The 27,991-nt window shown below is 44.2% G+C and overlaps 1 protein-coding gene across 8 annotated transcripts in view; it reads left to right on the forward strand.

The window, feature by feature from the left end:
- Nucleotides 1–27,991, forward strand: part of LOC137342013 (oxysterol-binding protein 2-like) — a 286,909-nt gene that overhangs the window by 190,020 nt on the left and 68,898 nt on the right. For all 8 annotated transcript variants that reach the window (XM_068005597.1, XM_068005599.1, XM_068005598.1 and 5 more), the window contains one exon: nucleotides 26,955–27,153. In XM_068005597.1, coding sequence (XP_067861698.1) covers nucleotides 26,955–27,153 — 199 coding nt within the window. The remainder of the gene's footprint in view (nucleotides 1–26,954; nucleotides 27,154–27,991) is intronic.

The following is a 27,991-nucleotide window of genomic DNA, read 5'->3' on the forward strand; positions in this document are numbered from 1 at the left end:
CGAGACGCAGGTGTAAAGGACTCACAGCAGAGGCAGCGTGCCATATCAATTCATCCTAGAGTTGCCAACCCTCCAGGATTGTTCTGGAGTCTCCAGGAATCAAAGATTAATCTTTGGACACTGCTGTGGGCAACCCAAAAGAAAAATCATAGGGGCATTAAAAAAAAAGTTTTTCTCATTTTCTTTGAACACTTTTGTTTATTAGTTATAAACAATATTGGAGATGAGAAAAAATGCAGATTGACCAGACGTAGCTGTTGGAGGAGGGAGATCAGGTGATGAAACCTCCAGGAATACCAGAGTTGGGAACCCTCATTCATCCTTCAAGAAAGAGCTGGATATATATTTGGTAGGTAATGGGATAAGGACTGGGGTGAACAAGTGAAGTTAATGGCGGTAATTTTCAGTAACATAGTAGATCGAATCGGCAGCACGTGATATAACGTGATTTCAGTGGGATGAAAATTGGAAGGGTTATGTTAACAGGTGGCTGATCCATCACATTATCACCCCAGGCAGTGACATTGAAAATATCCTGAATGTTTTGCACTTAATATGTGTATTTCTTTTCAGTCTGAGGGTTTGAAGCACGTGGAAACCTATCTCCATTCTTGAGCTACTGAGAAATCTAACACAGATGGAATTTCTGTTTGCCCAATATGAAATGCACACTCTTTCTCCATGGGGAGAGAGAACTTAGGAACCCCCAAATGTGTGCAGGAGTTTAACCAGCTAAAACCGTACTTTACGCTGCTTGTTCAGCCTACCTATTAGGGCACTGCCCTGTAGAGTTGTCTGGGGCTGAGGGGGAAGTATCCCAGTTCCCAGTGACTGGTCCACACCTACAGGTTAGTCAGGCTGGATCATCAATGGTCAACAGTGCCCCGATGTATTGTAGTCATGGTACCAGTTTAACAAGTCTGATATAGCAAGTTAACATATTTCTGAGCTTCCATCGGTCATCCTTTAGCTAAAGAGGCCCTGCCTACCTCTTTTTCCTTTGCCTCAAGGAGGATAGACACTAGTTGGTCATTAGACAAGTGTGGATTTGAGCACTCACTAGGTGAACAGCCATGATGTGGAGATGCTGGTGATGGACTGGGGTTGACAATTGTAAACAATTTTACAACACCAAGTTATAGTCCAACAGTTTTATTTGAAAATCACAAGCTTTCGGAGGCTTCCTCCTTCCTCAAGACATTCACCTGAGGAAGGAGGAAGCCTCCGAAAACTTGTGGTGAACAGCAGGATGCACACCATTTCCCATTGAACTTTGGTCCCTGCCGTTAGAGTTGTGGAGCTTCAGCAGCATCTGCATGCCTCTCTGTAACGCAGCCATGGGAGGTACCCAAGTCCTGGATATATGAGAGCAAGTGTTGTGATACTTGCCCTCTAGGCGATGCCTCACAGGAGCTGTCGTCTGAGTTCCCTTATCAGCTATACAATATCATCTACTTTCAGCACGGTGGGAGGACATGCGTAGAGACAACTTGTGACATGCCAGCCTCCTTGATGCCCTGGACAGCCATGTTCAGTACCAAATACTGGCATATTTATCACCAACTGCTTAATATAGGTCCTCATGTTGAGGGGCTTGACCCACTGCAATGCTGATTCCCCTTTCAGAGTACTTGGTGATAGATCGGTTTAGGTTGGAGTTCTCTGTCCCAGCTTCACCCTGATCGTGCACATGGACCAGAGGAACCATGTAGAAGAATGGTTAGGACAGTTTTATACGCCGCAAGCTTAACCTGATGAGAAGTTGGGAGTTGGGGAGGTGACCAAAGGCACAGTCCAAAATCATCAGCTGCAGGCAAGCAGGGGAGAGAGGTAGCGAGACGACAGACTGTAACACAACAATTCACCGTGTTATAGAGCTCACACGCAACTCAAGTTTAAAAAGACAAAATCTATAATAGTACTGCAGGGTGTTATCACAAGCCAGGTATAAAAATTTCACACAGCCATTATATTTTGCTGAAATGTTGGTGTCAACACTTGACAGTACAGAGTGTTACACTGGGTCATCTTCAAATTGGTCATATTGATCTGTAGGCTGAGACACAAGAGCAAGTTCCTTGCATTCTCCCCTTTCCCCAGCCCCCCCCCCCCCCCCAAAGCTAGGGATGATGCTTAACCAACGATACCAACAAAAAGGGAAGAAAATAAATGCTTCAGAAAAAGCACAAGCATTTATTCATCCCTGCATTATTATGAGGTTCATTGAATTTGATGGTTCCAATCGTACCTTGGCATTGATGATCTACATTAAGATTTGGGGGAAGGGGGAAGGTTAAAGCAGCATTCTGAGTTTGCTGTCACTGTGAATTAGTGATGATGATTTATTAGCGTGCTTGTGGGGCTTTCAGTCACTGCTGTCACCGGTACTTCCTGAGCTGAGTTACAATTACGCTGGGGGGAGTCCATTTTGATTGGTTAGTCCTTGTCTAGGGTTCGACTCGGTAACTCATGAATTAGTGATGATTTAGGTCTAAATGAGAGATTGGCAAGAATCACGATACCCGAGGGATGTGTTAAAAGCCTGACATGGGTCTGTGTCTCATTGTTTAACAACCACTATCGACACTACTTGATAAATGCTTGGCTGAAGCAAAGGGTGCACTCGCAAGCATGGCTGTTGCAGGCTATGAATTTAACCATCTTTGCTTCTAGCATGTTACTGAGAGAATTCCAGTGATTTCCAACCCCCCCCCCCCCCCCCCCCCCCGGCCACATGATCAAACATGGATATGGCCAATGTGTATTTCTTAACTATTTCCATGAGAGTAACCTCAGTAAAGATCCTTAAACTGACTGGATTTTTATCACTGGTCAAAGCCAGAGTAGAGGGATACAACACTGTGACTAGCTGGACTGATGTGTTGTGCAATTCAATGAGGACAGCCCTATGACTCACCGTTTGGCTGGTCAGCCAGTGTCGTATCAATCAGTTTAAAATAGTTATTCTCACAGTGTGATGCATAATGCTGACCATATGCTTGGGTTTGACTTTATCTAAGCGTAGCTGATTCAGGCACATAATTCCAATGGACTAAACCTCTTCCCATTCACTCCTATCATATAGAATTCCAATAAAAATAAAGACTTGCATTTATATAGCGCCTTTCATGTGCTCAGGACGGCCCGAAGCGCTTTACAACCAATGAACTACTTTTTAAGTGTAGTCATTGTTGTAATGTAGGAAACGTGGCATCCAATTTGCACACAGCAAGGTCCCACAAACAGCGATGTGATGTTTAAGAACATAACATAAGAAATAGGAGCAGGAGCAGGCCATACAACACCTCGCGCCTGCTCTTTGGGCCACGGATCAAAGCCCTTCCTACTCGCTGCTGTTGCGCAGATTGGCGCTGGTTCCAATCCTTTTCCTTTTCCTCTCAGTGTAGAATTCCAATGGACCAGATTCCTTCCCCTTCACTCCTTCCATTTAGAACTTCTGATCAAAGCATGAAATTGCTCAGTTAATTTTATTTAATGTGCACCCGCTTTGTTGCACTCAGTACTTATTGCTAAGTATCATCCAGAGGCGGTAGCACATTGTGCAAATCTAACTGATTTTGTGTTAAATCTATAATTTCGATAAATGTTTCCTGTTTAGATTAAGTTGTTAAATTGATTATTTAAACAGGCTTTGTTATAAATATTTGGAAATTGGCCATTTGTGTCCCGAAGATATACAGGTCTTGAGAAAGTAGTTGTCAGGATTTTATTTAGCCTCAGTAAATCCGGATATCAGTGCAGTGTAAAAGGCCTTTGTATGTTTGGGCATGAATGTAGCCATGATGTTCCTGGAGTGTTTTATACACAGCTTATTATGAGCCTGTTTCCTGTGGTGAAGGTCATTTCAGAGTCGTTCCATTCCAGCACAAAGGCACAGACATATTATCAAATCAGTTTGTAATTTGAAATGGGACGTTGTTACCAATTTGCAACATGCCTGAGGTTAGAAGACAATGTGCTTGCCAAGTAACCCATGTAATATTAAATGTAGTGAGTGAAATAGATACAAATACTAACAACTCAACTGTATGGAAGACAAGCAAAGAGGGGGGAAACCTTGTTCATGTACTGATTCAAAGTAGGTAGAAATTTAAAGATAGTGATCACAGGTCTTTATCTCAGGCCCCATCTATGTAGCCTGCTTAGCAAGGGAAATTAGATGGTGAATTTGGTTAGCACGTCATCATTGCCCTAATCTAACACCAATTGGTGTTAAATTGTCTGCCTCATTCAGATGGCTGGTATGTGAAATAGAAATGGTTCACTAGTGCAAAAGGGGGTACACTTCAGAGATTGGGTTTAAGATACATTATTGGGGCAGATTAGAAGGAAATTTACTTTGCATCTAATCTGTGCTATAGCCAATCTTGGACTGCTTGATGGGCAGAATAGAGAGAACTTTATTCTGTATTAATCAAGTACTATACCTGACATGGGGATGCTTATTGGGTTGTGCAGAGGAAGCTTTGCGTATTGTTGCTGATGGAATTTTTTTGGAATCTGGATTTAATGACTATCTCCCTGGCTTTAATCAATGCCATTGTATAATTGGGGACCTAAAAATGTGTGAAACCAGCCTGACATAACTGGACGAGATGCATTATCCATTCATAGCATGTGTAAAGTGCCTCAGTCTGATTCATTAAGGGAGTAGGTTTGAATAATTCCAACTTACTTCTGATTGGGTGGTTTAACTTACTGCTTGTGGCATGTTAAGTAGCTGCTTACTGAAAATGCAGCATTCCTCTTGGGTAGAAAGTGAAGAATTTATTGCTGTATAAACCTGTCTCAAAGTACCTTACCAATTGCAACAACAACAGTTTGTGTGTGTGTGTGTGTGTGTGTACATCATACATACATACATACATACATACATACACACATATATATATATAGCGCCTTTAACGTAGCAAGCAAAGAAATCCACCCCAGAGAGACTGAGATTCACATGGTGCTGTCACTGGTGCTGAAAATTCCACAAGTCTTAACGATAAAGGTGAAGTCCCCAGCCAGTTACGAAAGCGTCTCTAGAAATAGTTAGTTACTGTCTTAATGTGTTATCACATTACCAGCACTTTTCATGTACTACTGCGATGCCTCAAGTTTCCCAGCTAACCAGTGTACGAAGGGCAGCTAGTTAAAAGCCTAAAGGGTGAAAAGCAAAGAATAGTTACTCCATTGATCCATAGGACTGGCTCCACTGGAGCTTTTCCCAGTTGCACTGAGCAAGTATTTTCAATAGCTACTGGTGCTGACATTTGGACCATAAGTTGTTAGAGGGAACACTGCCATGGTAACATGATACCATGTTTATAAATGCAGAAGAATGTGATGATGTCATTGCATTGTTGATCTACACACAGGTACTCCCAGCAGGAGTCTCTGGATAGTGATCAGAAACAGGAAAGTTGCTGAGATCATTCCCATCACTTCCCACCATCATGGCTGAGACCAGCTAACAGGGATCTGAGAATCAAACCTGCTACTTTCTTGGCCTGTACAATTCAGTTACTTGCTCGAAAAGCTTGCTGTGTCATGAGTTGAGCCCCAGTCTCTCCTACTCTAACTCATCCTGGCTCAGCTCCTCCAAACTTTGGAATGTTTTACCTCTCTCACTCGTCCCTTTCTCCCACAATCTACAGGCTTTTAAAACCCAAGTTTACTAAGCACTGCATCTTAATCTACTCTCCTAATCTGTTTAGTGGGGGTCGTATCCTTTCATATTTTACAGATAAAGGTAAAATTGAAACTGAAGAAAAAGGCATACTCTAAGTACATAGACAATAAAGGAGAGGTTGACAAAAAGGAAGGTTAGGAAAGAAGTCAAAAAATTATCAAGAAATATAAAAAGAAATAGTAAAGTATTCTACAGACACATAAATAACAAAAGAAATGTCAGGCATGGGATAGGGCCACTAGGGGATGCACAAGATAAACTCACAGTTAACGACAGCGAAATGGCAGAAATATTGAATACTTTGCCTCCGTATTTACCAGGGAGACTAACAAGGTGGGCAGGACATTAGAAGAATCATAGAAGTTACAACATGGAAACAGGCCCTTCGGCCCAACATGTCCATGTCGCCCAGTTTATACCACTAAGCTAGTCCCAATTGCCTGCACTTGGCCCATATCCCTCTATACCCATCTTACCCATGTAACTGGCCAAATGCTTTTTAAAAGACAAAATTGTACCCGCCTCTACTACTGCCTCTGGCAGCTCGTTCCAGACACTCACCACCCTTTGAGTGAAAAAATTGCCTCTCTGGACCCTTTTGTATCTCTCCCCTCTCACCTTAAATCTATGCCCCCTCGTTATAGACTCCCCTACCTTTGGGAAAAGATTTTGACTATCAACCTTATCTATGCCCCTCATTATTTTATAGACTTCGATAAGATCACCCCTTAACCTCCTACTCTCCAGGGAAAAAAGTCCCAGTCTGTCTAACCTCTCCCTGTAAGTCAAACCATCAAGTCCCGGTAGCATCCTAGTAAATCTTTTCTGCACTCTTTCCAGTTTAATAATATCCTTTCTATAATAGGGTGACCAGAACTGTACACAGTACTCCAAGTGTGGCCTCACCAATGCCCTGTACAACTTCAACAAGACATCCCAACTCCTGCATTCAATGTTCTGACCAATGAAACCAAGCATGCCGAATGCCTTCTTCACCACCCTATCCACCTGTGACTCCACTTTCAAGGAGCTATGAATCTGTACTCCTAGATCTCTTTGTTCTATAACTCTCCCCAACGCCCTACCATTAACGGAGTAGGTCCTGGCCCGATTCGATCTACCAAAATGCATCACCTCACATTTATCTAAATTAAACTCCATCTGCCATTCATCGGCCCACTGGCCCAATTGATCAAGATCCCGTTGCAATCCTAGATAACCTTCTTCACTGTCCACAATGCCACCAATCTTGGTGTCATCTGCAAACTTACTAACCATGCCTCCTAAATTCTCATCCAAATCATTAATATAAATAACAAATAACAGCGGACCCAGCACCGATCCCTGAGGCACACCGCTGGACACAGGCATCCAGTTTGAAAAACAACCCTCTACAACCACCCTCTGTCTTCTGTCGTCAAGCCAATTTTGTATCTAATTGGCTACCTCACCTTGGATCCCATGAGATTTAACCTTATGTAACAACCTACCATGCGGTACCTTGTCAAATGCTTTGCTGAAGTCCATGTAGACCACGTCTACTGCACAGCCCTCATCTATCTTCTTGGTTACCCCTTCAAAAAACTCAATCAAATTCGTGAGACATGATTTTCCTCTCACAAAACCATGCTGACTGTTCCTAATTAGTCCCTGCCTCTCCAAATGCCTGTAGATCCTGTCCCTCAGAATACCCTCTAACAACTTACCCACGACAGATGTCAGGCTCACTGGTCTGTAGTTCCCAGGCTTTTCCCTGCCGCCCTTCTTAAACAAAGGCACAACATTTGCTACCCTCCAATCTTCAGGCACCTCACCTGTAGCGGTGGATGATTCAAATATCTCTGCTAGGGGACCCGCAATTTCCTCCCTAACCTCCCATAACGTCCTGGGATACATTTCATCAGGTCCCGGAGATTTATCTACCTTGATGCGCGTTAAGACTTCCAGCAACTCCCTCTCTGTAATATGTACACTCCTCAAGACATCACTATTTATTTCCCCAAGTTCCCTAACATCCATGCCTTTCTCAACCGTAAATACCGATGTGAAATATTCATTCAGGATCTCACCCATTTCTTGTGGTTCCGCACATAGATGACCTTGTTGATCCTTAAGAGGCCCTACTCTCTCCCTAGTTACCCTTTTGCCCTTTATGTATTTGTAGAAGCTCTTTGGATTCACCTTTGCCTGATCTGCCAAAGCAATCTCATATCCCCTTTTTGCCCTCCTGATTTCTCTCTTAACTCTACTCCGGCAATCTCTATACTCTTCAAGGGATCCACTTGATCCCAGCTGCCTATGCATGTCATATGCCTTCTTCTTCTTTTTGACTAGGGCCTCAATCTCCCGAGTCATCCAAGGTTCCCTACTTCTACCAGCCTTGCTCTTCACTTTATAAGGAATGTGCTTACCCTGAACCCTGGTTAACACACTTTTGAAAGCCTCCCACTTACCAGACGTCCCTTTGCCTGCCAACAGACTCTCCCAATCAACTTCTGAAAGTTCCTGTCTAATACCATCAAAATTGGCCTTTCCCCAATTTAGAATTTTAACTTTTGGGCCAGACCTATCCTTCTCCATAGCTATCTTAAAACGAATGGAATTATGATCACTTGTCCCAAAGTGATCCCTCACTAACACTTCTGTCACCTGCCCTTCCTTATTTCCCAAGAAGAGGTCAAGTTTTGCCCCCTCTCTAGTCGGGCCATCCACATACTGAATGAGAAATTCCTCCTGAATACACTCAACAAATTTCTCTCCATCCAAGCCCCTAATGCTATGGCTGTCCCAGTCAATGTTGGGAAAGTTAAAGTCCCCTACTATTACCACCCTATTTTTCTTGCAGCTGTCTGTAATCTCCTTACATATTTGCTCCTCAATTTCCCGTTGACTGTTTGGGGGTCTGTAGTACAATCCTATCAAAGTGATCTCTCCCTTCTTATTTTTCAGTTCTACCCATATAGACTCAGTGGGCGAACCCTCGGATATATCCCCTCTCACTACTGCCGTGATGTTCTCCCTAATCAAGAACGCAACTCCCCCTCCTCTCTTACCTCCTGCTCTATCTTTCCTATAGCATCTGTACCCTGGAACATTGAGCTGCCAGTCCTGCCCCTCCCTTATCCATGTTTCAGTAATAGCTATAACATCCCAGTCCCATGTACCCATCCATGCCCTGAGTTCATCTGCCTTGCCCATCAGACTTCTTGCATTGAAATAAATGCAGTTTAATCTAGACTTCCCTTGGTCTTTGCCCTGCTTTCTCAGACCATCTGTCCGGTCATGTTCTGTACACTCTCCCTTACTGCCTTTTGTTTCTGTCACCATTTTATTTCCCACTGACTTCCTGCATCGGTTCCCATCCCCCTGCCACATTAGTTTAAACCCTCCCCAACAGCACTGGCAAACACTCCCCCTCGGACATTGGTTCCAGTCCTGCCCAGATGCAGACCGTCCAATTTGTACTGGTCCCACCTCCCCCAGAACCGGTTCCAATGGCCCAGGAATTTGAATCCCTCCCTCTTGCACCATCTCTCAAGCCACGTATTCATCTTAGCTATCCTGTCATTCCTACTCTGACTTGCCCGTGGCACTGGTAGCAATCCTGAGATTACTACCTTTGAGGTCCTACTCTTTAGTTTAACTCCTAACTCCCTAAATTCAGCTTGTAGGACCTCATCCTGTTTTTTACCTATATCGTCAATGCAAGAAGTCTGCAAAAAAGATATTAAAACATTTAAGGTAGAAAGGGGGAGATAATTGATAAACTAATCAAACTTAGGGAGGATAAGACCGCTGGTCCGGATGGATTGCATCCGCGAATATTAAAAGAAGTTAGGGAGGACATAGCAGAGGCACAAAAAGGGAATAGTGCCAGAGGACAAATGAACAGCTAATGTTGTTCCTATATTTAAAAAGGGAGATAGAACAAATCCAAGGAATTAGACCAGTTAGCTTAATGTTGATGGTAGGAAAGATAATGGAATCTTTACTCAAAGACATCTGGAGAATGAAAATATACTAAAGAATAGTCAGCAGAGTTTTCAGAAGGGAAAGTCATGCTTAACCAACCTTATTGAATTCCTTGAAGAAGTAACAGAAACAGTAGGCAAGGGTAATGCAGTAGATGTAATATATTTCGATTTTCAAAGTTCCTTCATTATGGTACTGCATGTGGACTCATGGCTAAGGTCAGAGCATGTGGAGGCAGGGGACAGGTAGCAGAATGGATAGCAAGCTGGCTACAAAACAGAAAAGAGAGTAGGGATTAAGAGTAGCTATTCAGACTGGCAGAAGGTGGGAAGTGGTGTTCCACAGGGATCGGTGCTGGGACCATTGTTGTTCACAATTTACATTAATGATTTAGATTTTGGAATCGGAAGTACAATTTCAAAATCTGCGGACGACATCAAATTGGGAGGTGTTGTGAATACGTCAAAATGCAAGAAGATATTAATAAACTTGCAGAATGGGCATGTAATTGGCAAATTAATTTTAATATAGGTAAGCGTGAGGTGGTGCATTTTGGTAGGAAGGGTAAGGAGGCCGCATACTGCTTGGATAATAGTCTAAACGAGATAGAGGAGCAAATGGATCTCGGGGTACAGATACACAAATCACTAAAAGTAGTGATGCAGGTTAACAAGGCCATAAAAAAAGCAAATCAAGCACTGGGGTTCATTTCTAGAGGGATAGAATTGAAAATCAAAGAATTTGTTAAACGTGTATGGAACTTTGGTTAGACTACACTTGAAGTAATGAGCACAGTTCTGGCTTTCAAAGGAACATAAGAAATAGGAGCAGGAGTAGGCCATATGGCCCCTCGAGCCTGCTCCACCATTCAGTCAGATCATGGCTGATCTTCGACCTCAACTCCACTTTCTCGCCCGACCCCCTTGATTCCCTTAGAGTCCAAAAATCTATCCATCTCAGCCTTGAATATATTCAATGACTCAGCATCCACAGCCCTCTGGGGTCGAGAATTCCAAAAATTTACAACCCTCTGCGTGAAGAAATTTCTCCTCATCTCAGTCTTGAATGGCCGACCCTGTATCCTGCGATTATGACCCCCTAGTTCTAGACTCTCTAGCCAGGGGAAACAATTTCTCAGCGTCCACCCTGTCAAGTCCCCTCATAATCTTATATGTTCCAATGAGATCACCTTTCATTCTTCTAAACTCCAGAGAGTAAAGGCCCATTCTACTCAACCTCTCTTCATAGCTCAACCCTGTCATCCCAGGAATTAATCTAGTGAACTTTCATTGCACCGCCTCTAAGGCAAGTATATCCTCCCTTAGATAAGGAGACCAAAACTGTACGCAGTTCTCCATGTGAGGTCTCGCCAATGCCTTGTACAACTGTAGTGAGACTTTCTTACTCTTGTACTCCAACCCCCTTGCAATAAAGGCCAACACTCCATTTGCCTTCCTAATTGCTTGCTGTACCTGCATACTAACTTTTTGTGTTTCTTGTACGAGGACACCCAAGTCTCTCTGAACATCAACATTTAATAGTTTCTCACCATTTAAAAAATATTCTATTTTTCTATTCTTCCTACCAAAGTGAATAACCTCACATTTCCCCACATTATACTCCATCTGCCATCTTTTTGCCCACTCATTTAACCTGTCTATATCCCTTTGCATACTCTTCACAGCTTACTTTCCCACCTAACTTTGAATCGTCAGCAAACCTTTTTACATTACACTAGGTCCCTTCATCCAAGTCATTAATAGAGATTGTAATTAGCTGAGGCCCAAGCACCGATCCTTGAGGCACCTCCCCCCCCCCCCCGGTTACAACCTGCCAACCTGGGAATGACCCGTTTATCCCCACTCTCTTTCTGTCCTTTAACCAATCCTCTATCCATGCTAATATATTACCCCCAACCCCATGAGCCCTTACCTCGTGTAACAACCTTATATGTGGCACCTTATCGAATGCCTTTTGAAAATCCAAATATATTACATCCGCTGGTTCTCCTTTATCTACCCTGCTGGTTATATCCTCAGTAAATTTGTCAAACATCAATTCCCTTTTGTAAAACCGTGTTGACTCTGCCTAATCATATTATGATTTTCTAAGTGACCTGTTACCACTGCCTTAATAATGGATTCCAGCATTTTCCTGACGATCGATGTCAGGCTAACTGGCCTGTGGTTCCCCGTTTTCTCTCTCCCTCCCTTCTTGACTAGCGGGGTAACATTTGCTAACTTCCATTCCACTGGGACCATTCCAGAATCTAGAGAATTTTGGAAGATCTAAACCAATGCATCCACTATCTCTGCAGCCACCTCTTTTAGAACCCTCATGCAGGCCATCAGGTCCTGGGGATTTGTCAGCTTTTAGTCCCATTAGTTTGTCCACTACTTTTTCTCTACTGATAATTAATTACTTTAAGTTCCTCACTCTCATTTACCCCTTGGTTCCCCATTATTTTTGGTATGCTTTTTGTGTCTTCTACTGTGAAGACAGATACAAAATATGTGTTTAACAGATCTGCCATTTCCTGATTCTCAATTATAATTTCTCTTGTCTCAGTCTCTAAGGGACCAAGGTTTACTTTTGCTACTCTCTTCCTTTTTACATACTTGTAGAAGCTCTTACAATCCATTTTTATATTTCTTGCTAGTTTACTTTCATACTCTATTTTCTCCCTTTTTTAATCAATTTTTTTGGTCGTCCTTTGTTGGTTTCTAAAACTCTCCCAATCCCCAGGCTTATTACTCTTCTTGGCAACATTATAGGCCTCTTCTTTCAATCTAATACTTCTTAACTTCTTTCGTTAGCCATGGGTAGATCACTCTTCCCTTGGAGTTTTTATTTCTCAATAGAATGTATATTTGATGAGAATATTAAAATATTTCTTTAAATGTTTGCCATTGCTTTTCAACTGTCAAACTCTTTAATTTCCTAATCTACCTTTGACAACTCACCCCTCATACCTATGTAATTGGCTTTATTTAAGTTTAAGACTCTAGTTTTGGACTTAAGTACGTTACTTTCAAACTCAATGTGAAATTCTATCATATTATGATCGCTCTTCCCCAGAGGTTCTTTTACTGTGAGATTACTAATTAACTATCTCATTACGCAATACAAGATCTAAAATAGCTTGTTCCCTGGTCTGTTCCATGACGTATTGCTCTAGGAAACCGTCTCGAATACATTCCATGAATTCACCATTCAAACTACTTTTGCCAATTTGATTTGCCCAGTTTATATGCAGATTAAAGTCCCCCATGATTACTGCAATGCCTTTGTTACAAGCTCCTATTATTTCATGATTAACACCCTGTCCAACGGTACAGCTACTATTAGGGGTCCTATAAACTATTCCCACCAGTGTTTTCTGCCCCTTGTTATTTCTAATTTCCACCCATATTGATTCTACTTCCTGATCTTCTGAGCCAAGATCCTTTCTCACCAAAGTCCTTACATCATTCTTTATTATTGGGGCTACAACCCCTCCCTTTCCATTCTGCCTGTCTTTTCTAAATGTCATGTACCCTGGAATATTAAGATCCCAACCTTGGTCATTTTGCAATCACGTCTCTAATGGCTATAAGATCAAACCCATTTATCTCTATTTGTGCAATTAATTCATCTATCTTGTTACCAATGCTCCAGATAAAGATCCTTTAATTTTGACTTTTTGCCACTTTCTTCCTGCTTTGACCTTGTTGCACTATTATTGGTAAACTCTCAGTCCCTTCCTGCCACACTCTGCTTATCTTTGCCCAAGTCACTACACTGTTCTATTGTCTTAACTTTTCTCATTAGATTTCTAAATTTCCCCTCGCTTGACTCCTCCCCCTCCCCCCTTTTTAGTTTTAAGTCCTATCTACAGCCCCAGTTATTCGATTCACCAGGACGCTGGCCCCAGCCTGGTTTCAGTGGAGCCTGTCCCATCGTAACAGCTCCCTCTTTCCCCAGTACTGGTGCCAGTGCCCAATGAATCGAAACCCCTTCCTCCCACACCAGTCTTTGAGCCACGCATTTAACTCTGATCTGTTTGTCCCTATGCTAGTTTGCACGTGGCTCAGGTAGTAATCCAGAGATTATTACCTTTTGAGGTTCTGCTTATTAATTTAGACCCCAGCTCCTCAAACTGTCTCAGCAGAACCTCATTCCTAGTTCTACCTATGTCGTTGGTTCATATGTGGACCACGACAACTGGATCCTCCCCCTCGTGCTTTATATCCCCCTGACTATACTATCTCCTACCACTACCATATTCCTTTTCACTCCCCCCACTTGAATGACCTCCTGTACCACAGTGCTATGGTCAGTTTGCCCATCCTCCCTGCAACCCTTGTTCTCATCCATACAGGTAGCAAGTACCTTGTACCTGTTGGACAAGGTCAAGGGCCAAGGCTCCTCCATCACTACATCCGAGGTCCCCATACCTCCCTGACTTGCAGTCACACCCTCCTGTCCCTGACCACTGAACAAATTTAAACTACTACCTAATCTGAGGGGTGTGACTGCCTCAGGATCAAAATGTCCAGGTAACTCTTCTCCTCCCGGATGCATCGCACTGTCTGCAGCTCGGACTCCAACTCAGCAACTCTGAGCTGAAGTTCCTTGAGTTGCAGACACTTACTGCAGATGTGGTTGCTGGGGATCACGCTGCTCTCCAAAACTCCCACATGCTGCATTTAAGACACACCACCTGCCCTGCCATTCCTTGTCGACCAAGAATTTATCTATTTACCTTATTTGTGTTTTTTAATTAGTTTCTATTCTTAGTTTTATTGATTAATTAATTTATCTAGTTTAAATTATTGTTTTAAGCTCTTAGTTAAACCCCTGCTCTAAGCTGGAGAGAAAAAATTGATACTCACCAACCAATCACCTACCTGCTGACGTAACATCATTTTTTCAATTTCTGCCTGTGATGAGTTGACTTGCCGTGTGCTGGCTCGCCTCCGACCCCGCCGCTCTCTTGGGCCGTGTGCTGGCTCGCCTCCGACCCCGCCTCCTACCCTCCCGCTCTCTTGGGCCATGTGCTGGCTCGCCTCCGACCCCGCCTCCTACCCTCCCGCTCTCTTGGGCCGTGTGCTGGCTCGCCTCCGACCCCGCCTCCTACCCTCCCGCTCTCTTGGGCCGTGTGCTGGCTCGCCTCCGACCCCGCCTCCTACCCTCCCGCTCTCTTGGGCCGTGTGCTGGCTCGCCTCCGACCCCGCCTCCTACCCTCCCGCTCTCTTGGGCCGTGTGCTGGCTCGCCTCCGACCCCGCCTCCTACCCTCCCGCTCTCTTGGGCCGTGTGCTGGCTCGCCTCCGACCCCGCCTCCTACCCTCCCGCTCTCTTGGGCCCTGTGCTGGCTCGCCTCCGGCCCCGGCCCCGCCTCCGACCCTCCCGCTCTCTTGGGCCGTGTGCTGGTTCGTCTCCAACCGCGCCTCTCACCCTCCCGCTCTCTTGAGCCGTGTTATTGAAAGGATATAGAGGCATTGGAGAGAGTGCAAAAAAGATTCACAAGGATGATACCAGAACTGAGAGGATATCCTTATCAGGAAAGATTGATCAGGCTGGACTCTTCTTTAGAAAAGAGAAGGCTGAGGGGTGACCTGATAGAGGTCTTTAACATAATGAAAGGGTTTGATAGGTTAGACGTAGAGAAAATGTTTCCACTTGTGAGGGAGTCCAAAGCTAGAGGTCATCAATATAAAATAGTCGCTTGTAAATCCAATAGGGAATTCAGGAGAAACTCTTTACCCAAAGAGCGGTAAGAATGTGGAACGTGCTGCCACATGGAGTAGTTGAGGCAAATAGAATCTTTGCATTTAAGGGGAAGCTGGATAAGCACATGAGGGAGAAAGGAATAGAAGGATATCCTGATAGGGTCAGATGGAGTATGTAGGGAGGGAGGCAGCTTGTGTGGAGTATAAACGCTGGCATAGACCAGTTGGGCTGAATGGCCTGTTTCAGTGCTGCAGACTCGTGTAGTTCAATGTAACACTGGGGTTTTTCAACTTAATAAAAAATATTTTAAGTGATGCTGAAGAAACAATCTCTGCACAGAGTTTTGGTTTTATAGAAAGGACTCCCAGCAAAAGTAGTTGATCCATTATTAGTTAGATCCTTTAAAAAGTGTTGGATAAACAGCAAGTTAAGAACTGGATTTCAGCTTAAAGATAGAGGTAGGTGACCAAATACTGTATGGAATACAATGATTCCTATACTGTTGGGACTGTGGGAATCTTGTCTGTGTAATACAGTAGCTCAAAGTGGAATAGTGTGGATTGTAGAGTTTGAGATTCTGAAGTTCAACTGGATTGCCTTTGGATACTGGGGAAAATTTCAGAGCTCTTGGAGGTTTACCTGGATGGCTACCTCTCATGGTAGAGTTTACTTTAGGGCAAGTTGTGCAAGACTTTTTCAAGGTACTACACAAGACTTGTTCTGAAAATTGAGACACATTGGTATTAAAGATGATATAGGCACATGGATAGAAGGATATCTAGGGAATAGAAAGCAAAGATTGGGGGTAACTGGATGTTTCCTGATTGGCAGGATGTGAGGTGCTCCAGCAATCTTTTATTTTCCATTTAATACAAATGATTTAGACTTAGGCACAAGAGGAATAATGTTGAAGTTTGCTGATACAAAATTAGCAGGCAAGTCAAAGAAGAATACAGGAGATTAAAGAAAATTGTAGTCTAGAGGAGTGGACAGGTGGATGGCAGATGCGTTTCAATGCAGAAAACTATGAAGTAGTACATTTTACGATAAAGAACAGTCTGAGTGATGTACACCTTAAAATGGTAAGATTCTCATGATTGGAGGAACAGAGAGGGCTATAAATACATAGATCTTTAAAAGTGGGAGTGCAGATTGAAAAGGCCATACGGCAAATGAGATTTTGGGTTTTATCTAAAGTGGCATTGAATATGTTCTGAAGTGATGTTGAATTTATATAAGACATTGATTAGGCCACAGTTGAAGTATTGTGTGCAGTTCTGGGCATTTCATTATAGGAAACATATTAGTGCCACGGAAAGAGTTCAGTGAAGATTCACTAAAATGATACCAGGAATGAGAGATTATAGTTATGAAGAAAGTCATGAAAATTGAGGCTTTTTTAAACTGAAACAGGGAAAGTTGAGGGGGAAATCTAATAGAGGTTTTTAAAACCATGAAAGGTTTTAAGAGCCCAAAAAGTGAAAGATTGTTTCTACTGGTTGTTTAATTAGTAACAAGGAGGCTTTGGCTGAAAAATATCACAGAAGAATGGAGGGGAAAATTGAAAGAATTTCTTTCTCAGAGAATTATTTGAATGTAGAATGAAGTAGTTACTGAGGCAGAGACTATAGCATAATTTAAAAGGAAATTAGATATATATTTGAATCTGAAGAATATAAAAGGATATGGGGAAAAGGCAGGGAATGGGACTAGTGTAGATAGCTCCCAATTTAAGAGCTAGAAATGGCACAGAAACGATAGGTCGAATGGCCTCCTTCTGTACAGTACTGTAATTTCTTTGTTGTATGACAAGAAAGGGCTGAAACGCTTCTCTCATTTGATACTTTCCATTGTTGTTAGTGTGTGACATAACATTGGTGTTTATGACTAATTGCCAGTAAATGATCCCGTTTAGATGTCATGAAGTTGCTATTCGTAGTAATGCATCATTGTGGTAAATGAACTGGGTGTTTCTTCATGCACAGCCTGCCATTGAGATAAATGGTACATAACAGGCCATCTGAAGGTTCTTCTAATACCTGAAAATACATTACATTTTATGAATAGATGATAGAGCTGACACTAGGGATGGGTCTTCAGATAACTTTGGACTTGAAATCGGAGAGCCCATTTGGATCCTCTAAATCCGAACTTGGGGGCGGGCTGTAGTTAGATCCTTCATAAGAGCACCACAGCATGGATCACATATAAGTACTGAATCCTCAGCAGGGTCGGGGCACATGTCATGCCCTGTGGACCACCAACGGTAAGATGCAACTTCGATAAGAAAACTGAGCAGTGGCAGCAACTGCTAGACCTCCATCAGAGATGAAACATCCCCTGCTCCCCAAACTGAACTATCACGGGCCTGATACGTTTCACCCCTCAATTATCCATTGAATAGAAGTAAAAGCAAATCAAACCAATAGCACACAGTCATTGAAAGTCATCTGGTGAAACTGGCACAGCCACTACCGCCAAGAGGAAAAACAATACAGGATAAATCCCCACAGCACATCTCCATGTTTATGCTTGCTCTCTTCCCTTCAAAACTGTTCTTCATACTCCCCTTTCTATAGCATAGCCCCTCCATGACTGTCACAGAATGATAGAATCTTACAGCACAGAAGGAGGCCATTCAGCCCATCGTGCCTGTGCTGGCTCTTTGAAAGAGCTATCCAATTAGCCCCACTCCCCTGCTCTTTGCCGATAGCCCTGCAATTTTCTCCCCTTCAAGTATTTATCCAATTCCCTTTTGAAAGTTACTATTGAATCTGCTTCCACCATCCTTTCAGGCAGTGCATTCTAGATCGTCACAACTTGTTGCATAAAAAAATTTCTCTTCATCTCACCTCTAGCTCTTTTGCCAATTACCTTAAATCTGTGTCCTCTGTTTACCGATCCTCCTGCCAGTGGAAACAGTTTATCCTTATTTACTCCATCAAAACCCTTCATGATTTTGAACACCTATTATATCTTCCCTTAACCTCCTCTGCTCTAAGGAGAACAATCCCAGCTTCACAAGTCTCTCCATGTAACTGGAGGTAAGCAGTAGAAAGTCACTGAAAGTCGTCCTCCATACTGGGTGTGGTACAGCAGTTACCATAATAACTGACTGCACTGCGGCTGCCCCAGCTGGACATCTGCCTGTTCTAAATGATGAATGAAATGTTGTGAATAAACAGAGACTGGAACTCGTGAAGTCCCGGGGTAGCTGGAGTATTTTTTTATTCGTTCATGGGATGCTGGCGAGGCCGGCATTTATTGCCCATCCCTAATTGCCCTTGAGAAGGTGGTGGTGAGCTGCCTCCTTGAACTGCTGCAGTCGGTGACTAATGCCAGCCTCTGGTTGCTGGAGGTGATTCTGAATGTTACAGGTTGTGAATGGGATATTTCAAAATCTTGAGGTCTACAGAAAATAATTGGTAATTAAGAGCGAGTTGCGGGTTAGAATCTAATTGAGGGGTTTAAGAGTTTATATATAAAATGATGAATAACCAGTAGGGAGCTACAACAACAACTTGCATTTATATAACGCCTTTAACGTAGTAAAATGTCCCAAGGTGCTTAATAGGCACGATATCAGACGAAAATTGATACTGAGCCAACATTGGAGATATTAGAACAGGTGATCAAAAGCTTGGTCAAAGAAGTAAATTCTAAGGAGAGTCGTAAAGGAGGAGAGGTGGAGAGATTTCGGGAGGGAATTCCATAACCTAGGGCCTAGACAGCTGAAGACACAGCCATCAATGGTGGAACGATGAAAATTGGGGATGCACAAGAGTCCAGAGTTGGAGGAATGAAGAGTTCTTGGAGGTTTGTAGGTCTAGAGGAGGTTAGAGATTGGGAGGAGCGAGGCCGTGGAGGCATTTGAACATGAGGATGAGAATTTCAAAATCAAGGCGTTGCTGGAGCGGGAGCCAATGTAGTGATGGGGGACCAGACAAATCAAGGAGGATGAGGAGGGATACTGCACCACAGTCACAGAGGATGTCATTTGTGACTTTGATTAGGGCCGTTTCAGTGTTGTGGCAAGGGCGGAAACCTGATTCAAGATGTTCAAACATGGAGTCGTGGGAAAGCTGGCCACGGATTTTGGAGGCGGCAACATGTTCAAAGACTTTAGAGAGGAAAGCAAGGTTGGAGACAGGGCGGTGGTTTGCAAGGTCACTGGGGTCATGGGTGTGTTTTTTGATTGGGGGGGGGGGATCAGCAATTTTGAGAGGGAGGGGGACAGTACCTGAGCAAAGGGAACATTTACAATGTCAGCTAGTATGGGGACCAAGAAGGGAAGTTGAGTGGGCAGCAGTTTAGTGGGAATAGGGTTCAGAGAGTATGAGGTGGGTCTCATGGACAAGAGGAGTAGGGGCTACAATCTAGAATCGAATGTACATCTCAAGAGGCCACAGAGAATTGACAGTGGCTCACCGTAGTGTGTGAACAAAACAGCGCTCTTTTTGCATGTAATTTTCTTCCGCTTTCTCCTTCCTCTCCAAAGGCACTGACTCATACTGTGATACCTGAGCCCTCCCGTGCCACACTGAAAAGGCCATTCCTCATGCATGAAAATTGACCGCAGGCAAGCTATTTGACCAGGGGTGCATCACATTCGAGCCCACTCCTGTCTTCACATGCATTGCATTCACGTTCACCCATTTTCCAACACAGTTCACTGAGCGTGGATCAGGAGTGGAAATGTTGGCTGATTCTGCCCTTTTTGCAGTTACTGTTTGATTAGGACAAGGACACTGACCCAAGGCTGACTATTAAACAGAATAATATGCACTTGCCAAGGGCAAAAATTGTGAATCCATGCGCTGAGAGCACTGAGACCATCTTACAGAGAGGAGGGGAGATCGAGAGCAGCAAATTGGCACATCCCAGAAATAAATAGTTTTTACTTTCACTGTACTGGTGACATGTGTGAGCGGTAACATTAATTACTGGGAGAATCAAAGGGCTTTGTGCTGTTCCAACACCCACCCTACCATATTCGTCATTCATGTGTTTTGTTGCTGTCAGGTACACCAATGATTTTGAAGCTGTTTGGGTGGAGAACCGCCAAGTAATGTTAACACCTCTGAGCTCCCTCCTCACCAACCCCCCCTCCCCAATCATCATCCTAATGTCCGAAAGATTGGGGTCAGCAGCCTGAAGGAAAACAGTGTCGTCATTGTAGAAGATCTTTTAAAATATTATTATACAGTAACAGAAATAACATGCTAGTTAGTCATCAAAGACAGAAATCTGATGACCGACCGAGACAAATCTGATGAGGCCTTGGGCACCTCTGGGATCGCCTCACAGATCCTTTAGAACTTGGGGATTCATAGGAACAGGAGTAGGCCATTCAGCCCCTCGTGCCTGCTCCGCCATTTGATAAGATCATGGCTGATCTGTGATCTAGCTCCATATACCTGCCTTTGGCCCATATCCCTTAATACCTTTGGTTGCCAAAAAGCTATCTATCTCACATTTAAATTTAGCAATTGAGCTAGTATCAATTGCTGTTTGCGGAAGAAAGTTCCAAACTTCTACCACCCTTTGTGTGTAGAAATGTTTTCTAATCTCACTCCTGAAAGGTCTGGCTTGAATTTTTAGACTGTGCCCCCTACTCCTAAAATCCCCAACCAGCGGAAATAGTTTCTCTCTATCCACCCTATCCGTTCCCCTTAATATCTTATAAACTTCGATCAGATCACCCCTTAACCTTCTAAACTCTAGAGAATACAACCCTAATTTGTGTAATCTCTCCTTGTAACTTAATCCTTGAAGATTCCACTTTGAAGAACTATTAAAGTTCTAATAAGGTACACTGAGTAATTCTGTCCAAACTGTCTTTGTTGGAAATTGCCCCCAAAGAAATCCCTCTGGACTGGCTTTCAATTTCATGGATTGGATCCTGGTAATGACCTTTAAATCCATGACTAAGTTTGGTCCCAGTAATTGGCGGAGTTCAGTCAGGTTGGGATCGAAGTCCAAGTTTCACGTTCAATCCTCCTACTGTTAGAGCTTCCAGTGATTATGGGTGCCGCCAGTTACACTGGTATTTTCTTGTGCACCCTAGAAGAAATGATATGCTGTAAATGTTCCCAATGGTGCCATTCTGTGTCTGCCGCCTCCGTATCTCTCATATCAGTTTGTTCACTGCAGTCTGTGCCTCCGTTCTTCTATTTTTGCTGTACGTCCATCCACTGCTGTTTGGCACTTTAGACTCGTTCACACATTTAAGTGCCAAAACCACCATTGCTGCCGTGTCTACCATTAAAACAGACAGCCACATTAACCACTTAACCAATAACCAACAAGCTGCCTCACCTTTGTCAGTGATTTCATCTCAGAGATAAGAGTGAAAATTAAATTGTGCCCATCCTGGGCTAATTAGTGAACCCTCTTCAATTGTGCATTGTAATCCTATTGGTGTCAGCTTGGCTCATTTAGTAGCACTCGAGTCACAAGGCTGTGAGTTCACGCCCCACTCCCAAGACTTGAGCGCATAATCCATGCTGACACTGCAGTGAAGTATTGAGGGAGTGCTGCACTGTCAGTGGTGCCGTCCTCCAGATGTGCCCTTAAACCAAGGCCCCGTTTGCCTGCTCCTGTGGTTCAGGTTGATGTTCAAGAACCCACGGCACAATCTGAAGAAGAACTGGGAATTCTCCCAATGTCCTGACCAGCATTCCTTCCTCAACCAACCCCACCCAAAATAAATCAGCCGGTTGTTCCTCTCGTTGATCGCGAATGCACACTGCCCCAAATCAAGCCTCTAAACTGAACACCCAGCCTTTTAAACAAAAAGCCGGGTGTTCTTATAGATGCTTCTTTATGGAAGTGAAGCCATTCCATTTTAAACCTATGATCAGGATGATTGATGTGTAAATCATCATGGTCCTTTTCATAGGGGAAGATCATCCTGCCACTTATGGAGTAGTTTCAGCTATTCTGCTGAACATGATAAAGTTACTGCCATTTCCAACTGCGTGCTAACTCTGTCTCGAGCATTGGTTTTGAGAATTTACATTGAAAGCTCATCCCCTTCCACTGTATCGTGTACCAGTTTAACTTGGCTATGAAGGGCTGGCACAGTGGCTTGCTGTACCTGCTGTTCTCACTCAGATTCATAGCCTGTAGAATTACTGATCGCAGCTGTCTCACTGTGTAATGGTGGCAAGTGGAGGCCAGAATTTCCCCCACGGGGAGGGAAAGAAAATCAGAGGTCGAATTACCTGTTCTTCCTGCTCTTTCCTACCTCCTACTGGCCGGTTTCACAGCAGTTTTGCCGACCCCTGGGAGCAGGAGCGGACCGCTGGTGCAGGCACACCCAAGAAGAAGCACACAGCAAGTTCCCAGTGTTGGCTTTATTATCTGGGTGGAGCAGGGAATCGTCAAAGAAAGGGCCGGAGGAAATAGGGAAGATTCCAGGAAAAGGGCAGGAGGAAAAAGGGGAAACTCCAGGAAAAGGACAGGTAGAAATAGGGGAGATTCTAGGAAACGGACAGGAGGAAATAGGGGAGACTCCAGGAAAAGGACAGGAGGAAATAGGGGAGACTCCAGGAAAAGGACAGGAGGAAATAGCAGAGAATCCAGGAAAGGACAGGGGGAAGTAGGGGCAGGACAGGAAAAGGGCAGAAGGCAAGATGGGTGAAATGGCAAGCAAAGCACATTAGGAAGTGGGCAAACATCTGGAAAAGCAGGAGGAAACAGTGGGTAAAGTTAGCTTGGCCCAGTGGTAGCACTCCTGCCTCAGAATACTGAGGGTGTGCTGCAATGTTAAATCATATCCCCCTGTCCATGTGGATGTAAAAGTACAGGACAGGAGGAAATAGAGGAGACTCCAGGAAAGGGACTGTAGTTGAACAGCAAGGAGATCTCCTGATGTCCTAGCAATATTTGTCCCCTAGCCAACACCATCAAAAATAGGTTAACTAGATATTTACCTCATTATGGGATCTTGCTGTGCACAAATTGTCTGCTGTGTTTGCCTAACAGTGACTACACATAAAAAAAAAATCATTGGCTGTGAAGTGCTTTGGGATGTCCTGGGGATATGAAAGGAACTATATAAATGCAGGTTCTTTCATTCTACTTTTATTAGACGCACTAGGGAAAGAACAAGAGGAAACAGTGGGGAGAGACGGACAATGAGTTAACCCTGAATGGTTTTCCATCTTCCAGTGACATTGCCTGATGTTTTGGATAAGAAAGAGAGGAGAAACATTTCTAAAATTACCAGGACAAAAAACTTTTTCCACTTATGCCCTGTTAGAGTGAGGGTAATTGAAGCCTTTATAGAGTCCACTACAAATTCAGAGCAGGAAGTGACTGCAAGGTGTAATCTGCCTCACAGCCCCGGTCTCTTCAGATCTGTGATTCATAATTTGAGTGTTGTACTTACTAGATTTACCAATGGCAGCTAGTGGCAGAACATCAGCAGCCTTTGATGAGCTATCCTCTCCATGGTGCCTAATTGGAAGTAAACCATCTGTTTGAAGACTGGACGGGTAGCTCAGTCCAGCATTGTGCCCTTGAAGTGTGCTGACGTTGATCCTGTTCTTTGTGTAGCTGAAAGGCACCATGTGCAGTTATCTCAAGTGTGAATTTTTCTCTTCATATACCGTGACATCTGAAGCCAGTGAAATGCGCACATGATGTCGCCAAGGGATGACATGTAGATGAGGAAGAGGCCAATAAATATTGGTGCTGCTACATTCTGATGTTTATTGGCCTCTTCCTCATCTACATGTCATCCCTTGGCGACATCATGTGCAGACATGGGGTCAGCTTCTACATGGAGACTGATGACGCCCAGCTCCACCTTCACAGAGGGGTAATCTGACAAAAATGGCTGCTGAGCCAAAGCAGGATACATTAGGAGGAGATGACCAGAAGCTTAGTCAGAGTTGAGTTTTAAAAGTCTGACTTGGACTTGGACTGTTCCTTCATCGTCAATACGTCCATATCCTGGAATTCCCTACCTAGCAGCATTGTGGGAGCACCATAGCCACAAGGACTACAGCGCTTCAAGGAGTAGGCCCATCACTACCTTCTCAGGGCAACTAGGGGGTGGGCAGTAAATGTGGCCTTGCCAGTGTTGCCCACATCCTGAGAACAAGTAATTGAAACTCATTAATATATAGTGCCTATATATTACACTTTGTACAACACATTGTCAGCTATCTACTATCCTCCATAAAACTCGCTGCCTCTATCTTTGTCTAACTCACTGTCCAGAGGTTCTCCCAATTTCCCACAGTAACCTCAGCGAGAGACTGGTGGAGCCCTCAGGGAAACAGTGTAAACGGTCATTTACGCCATTTCTCCGGGGATTCTGCCGATCTCCTATGAAAGATATGACTGCAGCCCCTGTGCAATTCCAGTGCCCCAGTATATTGTCCTCTGTGCATATCACTGTCCCACTGCATCATCCTCTCTTTAACTGACTGCCATGATGTGGAGATGCCGGTGATGGACTGGGGTCGACAATTGTAAACAATTTTACAACACCAAGTTATAGTCCAGCAATTTTATTTTAAATTCACAAGCTTTCGGAGGCTTCCTCCTTCGTCAGGTGAACGATGTGAAAATGAAATCCTCGAAATGAAATCGCATTTATAAATCATAGAACAATGCTTGGTGATTACAGACAGTTTTTTCAACTGCCCGTTGCCAAGGCAATCAGTGTGCAGACAGACAGGTGTTACCTGCAAGGTCTCCGAATATACAAATCACCAAAAAAACCCAAAAAAAAAACAGAGATAGAGAGGTAAAAATATAGAAAAGACAGCAACTGACCCGTTATATTAAAAACAGATAACATTTGTTCGCTGGTGGGGTAACGTGTAGTGTGACATGAACCCAAGATCCCGGTTGAGGCCGTCCTCATGGGTGCGGAACTTGGCTATCAATTTCTGCTCGACGATTTTGCGTTGTCGTGTGTCTCGAAGGCCGCCTTGGAGTACGCTTACCCGAAGGTCGGTGGCTGAATGTCCTTGACTGCTGTAGTGTTCCCCAACTGGGAGGGAACCCTCCTGTTTGGTGATTGTTGCGCGGTGTCCGTTCATCCGTTGTCGCAGCGTCTGCATGGTCTCGCCAATGTACCATGCTCTGGGGCATCCTTTCCTGCAACGTATGAGGTAGACAACGTTGGCCGAGTCACAGGAGTATGAACCATGCACCTGGTGGGTGGTGTCCTCTCGTGTGATGGTGGTATCTGTGTCGATGATCTGGTATGTCTTGCAGAGGTTACCGTGGCAGGGTTGTGTGGTGTCGTGGACGCTGTTCTCTTGAAAGCTAGGTAATTTGCTGCGAACGATGGTCTGTTTGAGGTTGGGTGGCTGTTTAAAGGCGAGTAGTGGAGGTGTGGGGATGGCCATAGCGAGGTGTTCGTCATCATTGATGACATGTTGAAGGCTGCGGAGAACATGGCGTAGTTTCTCCGCTCCGGGGAAGTACTGGACGACGAAGGGTACTCTGTTGGTTGCGTCCCGTGTTAGTCTCCTGAGGAAGTCTATGCGATTTTTCGCTGTGGCCCGTCGGAACTGTCGATCGATAAGTCGAGCATCATATCCCGTTCTTACTAGGGCGTCTTTCAGCATCTGTAGGTGTCCATCGCGTTCCTCCTCGTCTGAGCAGACCCTGTGTATTCGCAGGGCCTGTCCATAGGGGATGGCCTCTTTGACGTGGTTAGGGTGGAAGCTGGAAAAGTGGAGCATCGTGAGGTGGTCCGTGGGCTTGCGGTAGAGTGAGGTGCTGAGGTGCCCGTCTTTGATGGAGATTCGTGTGTCCAAGAAAGAAACCGATTCTGAGGAGTAGTTCATGGTGAGCTTGATGGTGGGATGGAACTTGTTGATGTTATCGTGTAGTATCTTTAGTGATTCCTTGCCGTTGGTCCATAATAAGAAAATGTCGTCGATGTATCTGGTGTATAGTGTTGGTTGGAGGTCCGGTGCAGTGAAGGCAGGTAACACCTGTCTGTCTGCACACTGATTGCCTTGGCAACGGGCAGTTGAAAAAACTGTCTGTAATCACCAAGCATTGTTCTGTGATTTATAAATGCGATTTCATTTCGAGGATTTCATTTCCAACAACGTTCACCTGAGGAAGGAGGAAGCCTCCGAAAGCTTGTGAATTTAAAATAAAATTGCTGGACTATAACTTGGTGTTGTAAAATTGTTTATAACTGACTGCCGGCTGATAGTGATCCATGAGTAACTCGCTCTGAACCTTGTAGGTAACTAGATCCATGAACATATATACACTTATGGGATACGGGTATGTGTCTATTTGTGCTTATGTGAATGTCTGTGTGCATACTAGTATGCATAGGTACATGAAAGTACAATAGGGTACATATTGCCAAGGTCCCACGCTGCCAATATGGTCTCGCGTGCACCCAGAGTCTATTGACAAATTGCAAGCACGCACTGTCTGATTTTTCTATCCATCTTCCATTATTCGCTGGCTGTACGTGAAGCCTCGCCAGTAACGGGGGGGGGGGGGGGGGGGGGAGTGCAGAACTTACCCTTGTCTTCGTTGCTCCGTTACTGATTTCTGGCGCTTGCTGTCCCCCAGGCATGCCGTGATTTTCTGGAGTTAGCAGAGACGCACAGTCGCAAATGGCAGCGAGCTTTGCAGTGTGAGCGTGAGCAGCGCATCCGCCTGGAGGAGACCATCGAGCAACTAGCTAAGCAGCACAACAGCCTGGAGCGTGCCTGCCGCGGAGCACCCACGTTGCCATCAAGCTCCACAGAGGTTTCCAGCACTAGTAAAGGTAAGCCTGTTTGTTAAGCCTGTAAGGGTGACACTGAGTTGCACCGGTGTCACAAGACGGGAACAGAAAACATTAAGACAAGTGCCCTAGGGCACCACAAATATGATAAACAAACAATAATAACTATGTACAATACAGCAACATTGCACAAATAATAATTAAATCATAATGCGATTGAGTGTGTCAGTGACCCCCTCTATACCCTGCGGTGCCCACTGGTCGCGGAAGGCCTCAAGCGTACGGGCAGATACTGCACGCTCCCTCTCCAGGGCCACCCGGGCACAGACAATACTGTGGAAGAGAAGCAGGCAGCCAGAGCAACCCCTCCAATCTTAGACCCATAAATTACTGTTTCAGCAAGGCCCAGGAGCTGGCCCGAAAGGTAAGGCCCCACCACACAGGGCGTCCCTCACAATGTGACCTTTGCCAAACTCCACCTCCCGATTCTACAACTTTCCTTGATAATCAGTTCTCAGTTTTCAGGTGATTGACTATAAACGAGTAGTTAAATCATGGCCACATCCACAAATAATTTGATGACTTGTTTTGTACAGTAATTAGCAGGGTGGCTATTGTTAATGTTGCCATTAATTTAAATATTAGACTTTACAATGTCTGTATGTTTGGGACCTTGTCTTATAAAATCCTTTATAGCTGCTTCCCAGACACTGCTTCATAACAAATATCTTCTTCCTGTATCAGACTGCCTGCACCAACAACAAAACATGTTTGATCAAGACCGCTGACCTCGTGACAAATACTGTACCATATAACATGCAGGCTTAATAAAGAATACTTTAAACAGTGGGGGGATTTTGAAAGAAGCTGTGTTAAGCGT

Source organism: Heptranchias perlo, chromosome 25, assembly GCF_035084215.1.
Source record: "Heptranchias perlo isolate sHepPer1 chromosome 25, sHepPer1.hap1, whole genome shotgun sequence".
Lineage (NCBI taxonomy): Eukaryota > Metazoa > Chordata > Chondrichthyes > Hexanchiformes > Hexanchidae > Heptranchias > Heptranchias perlo.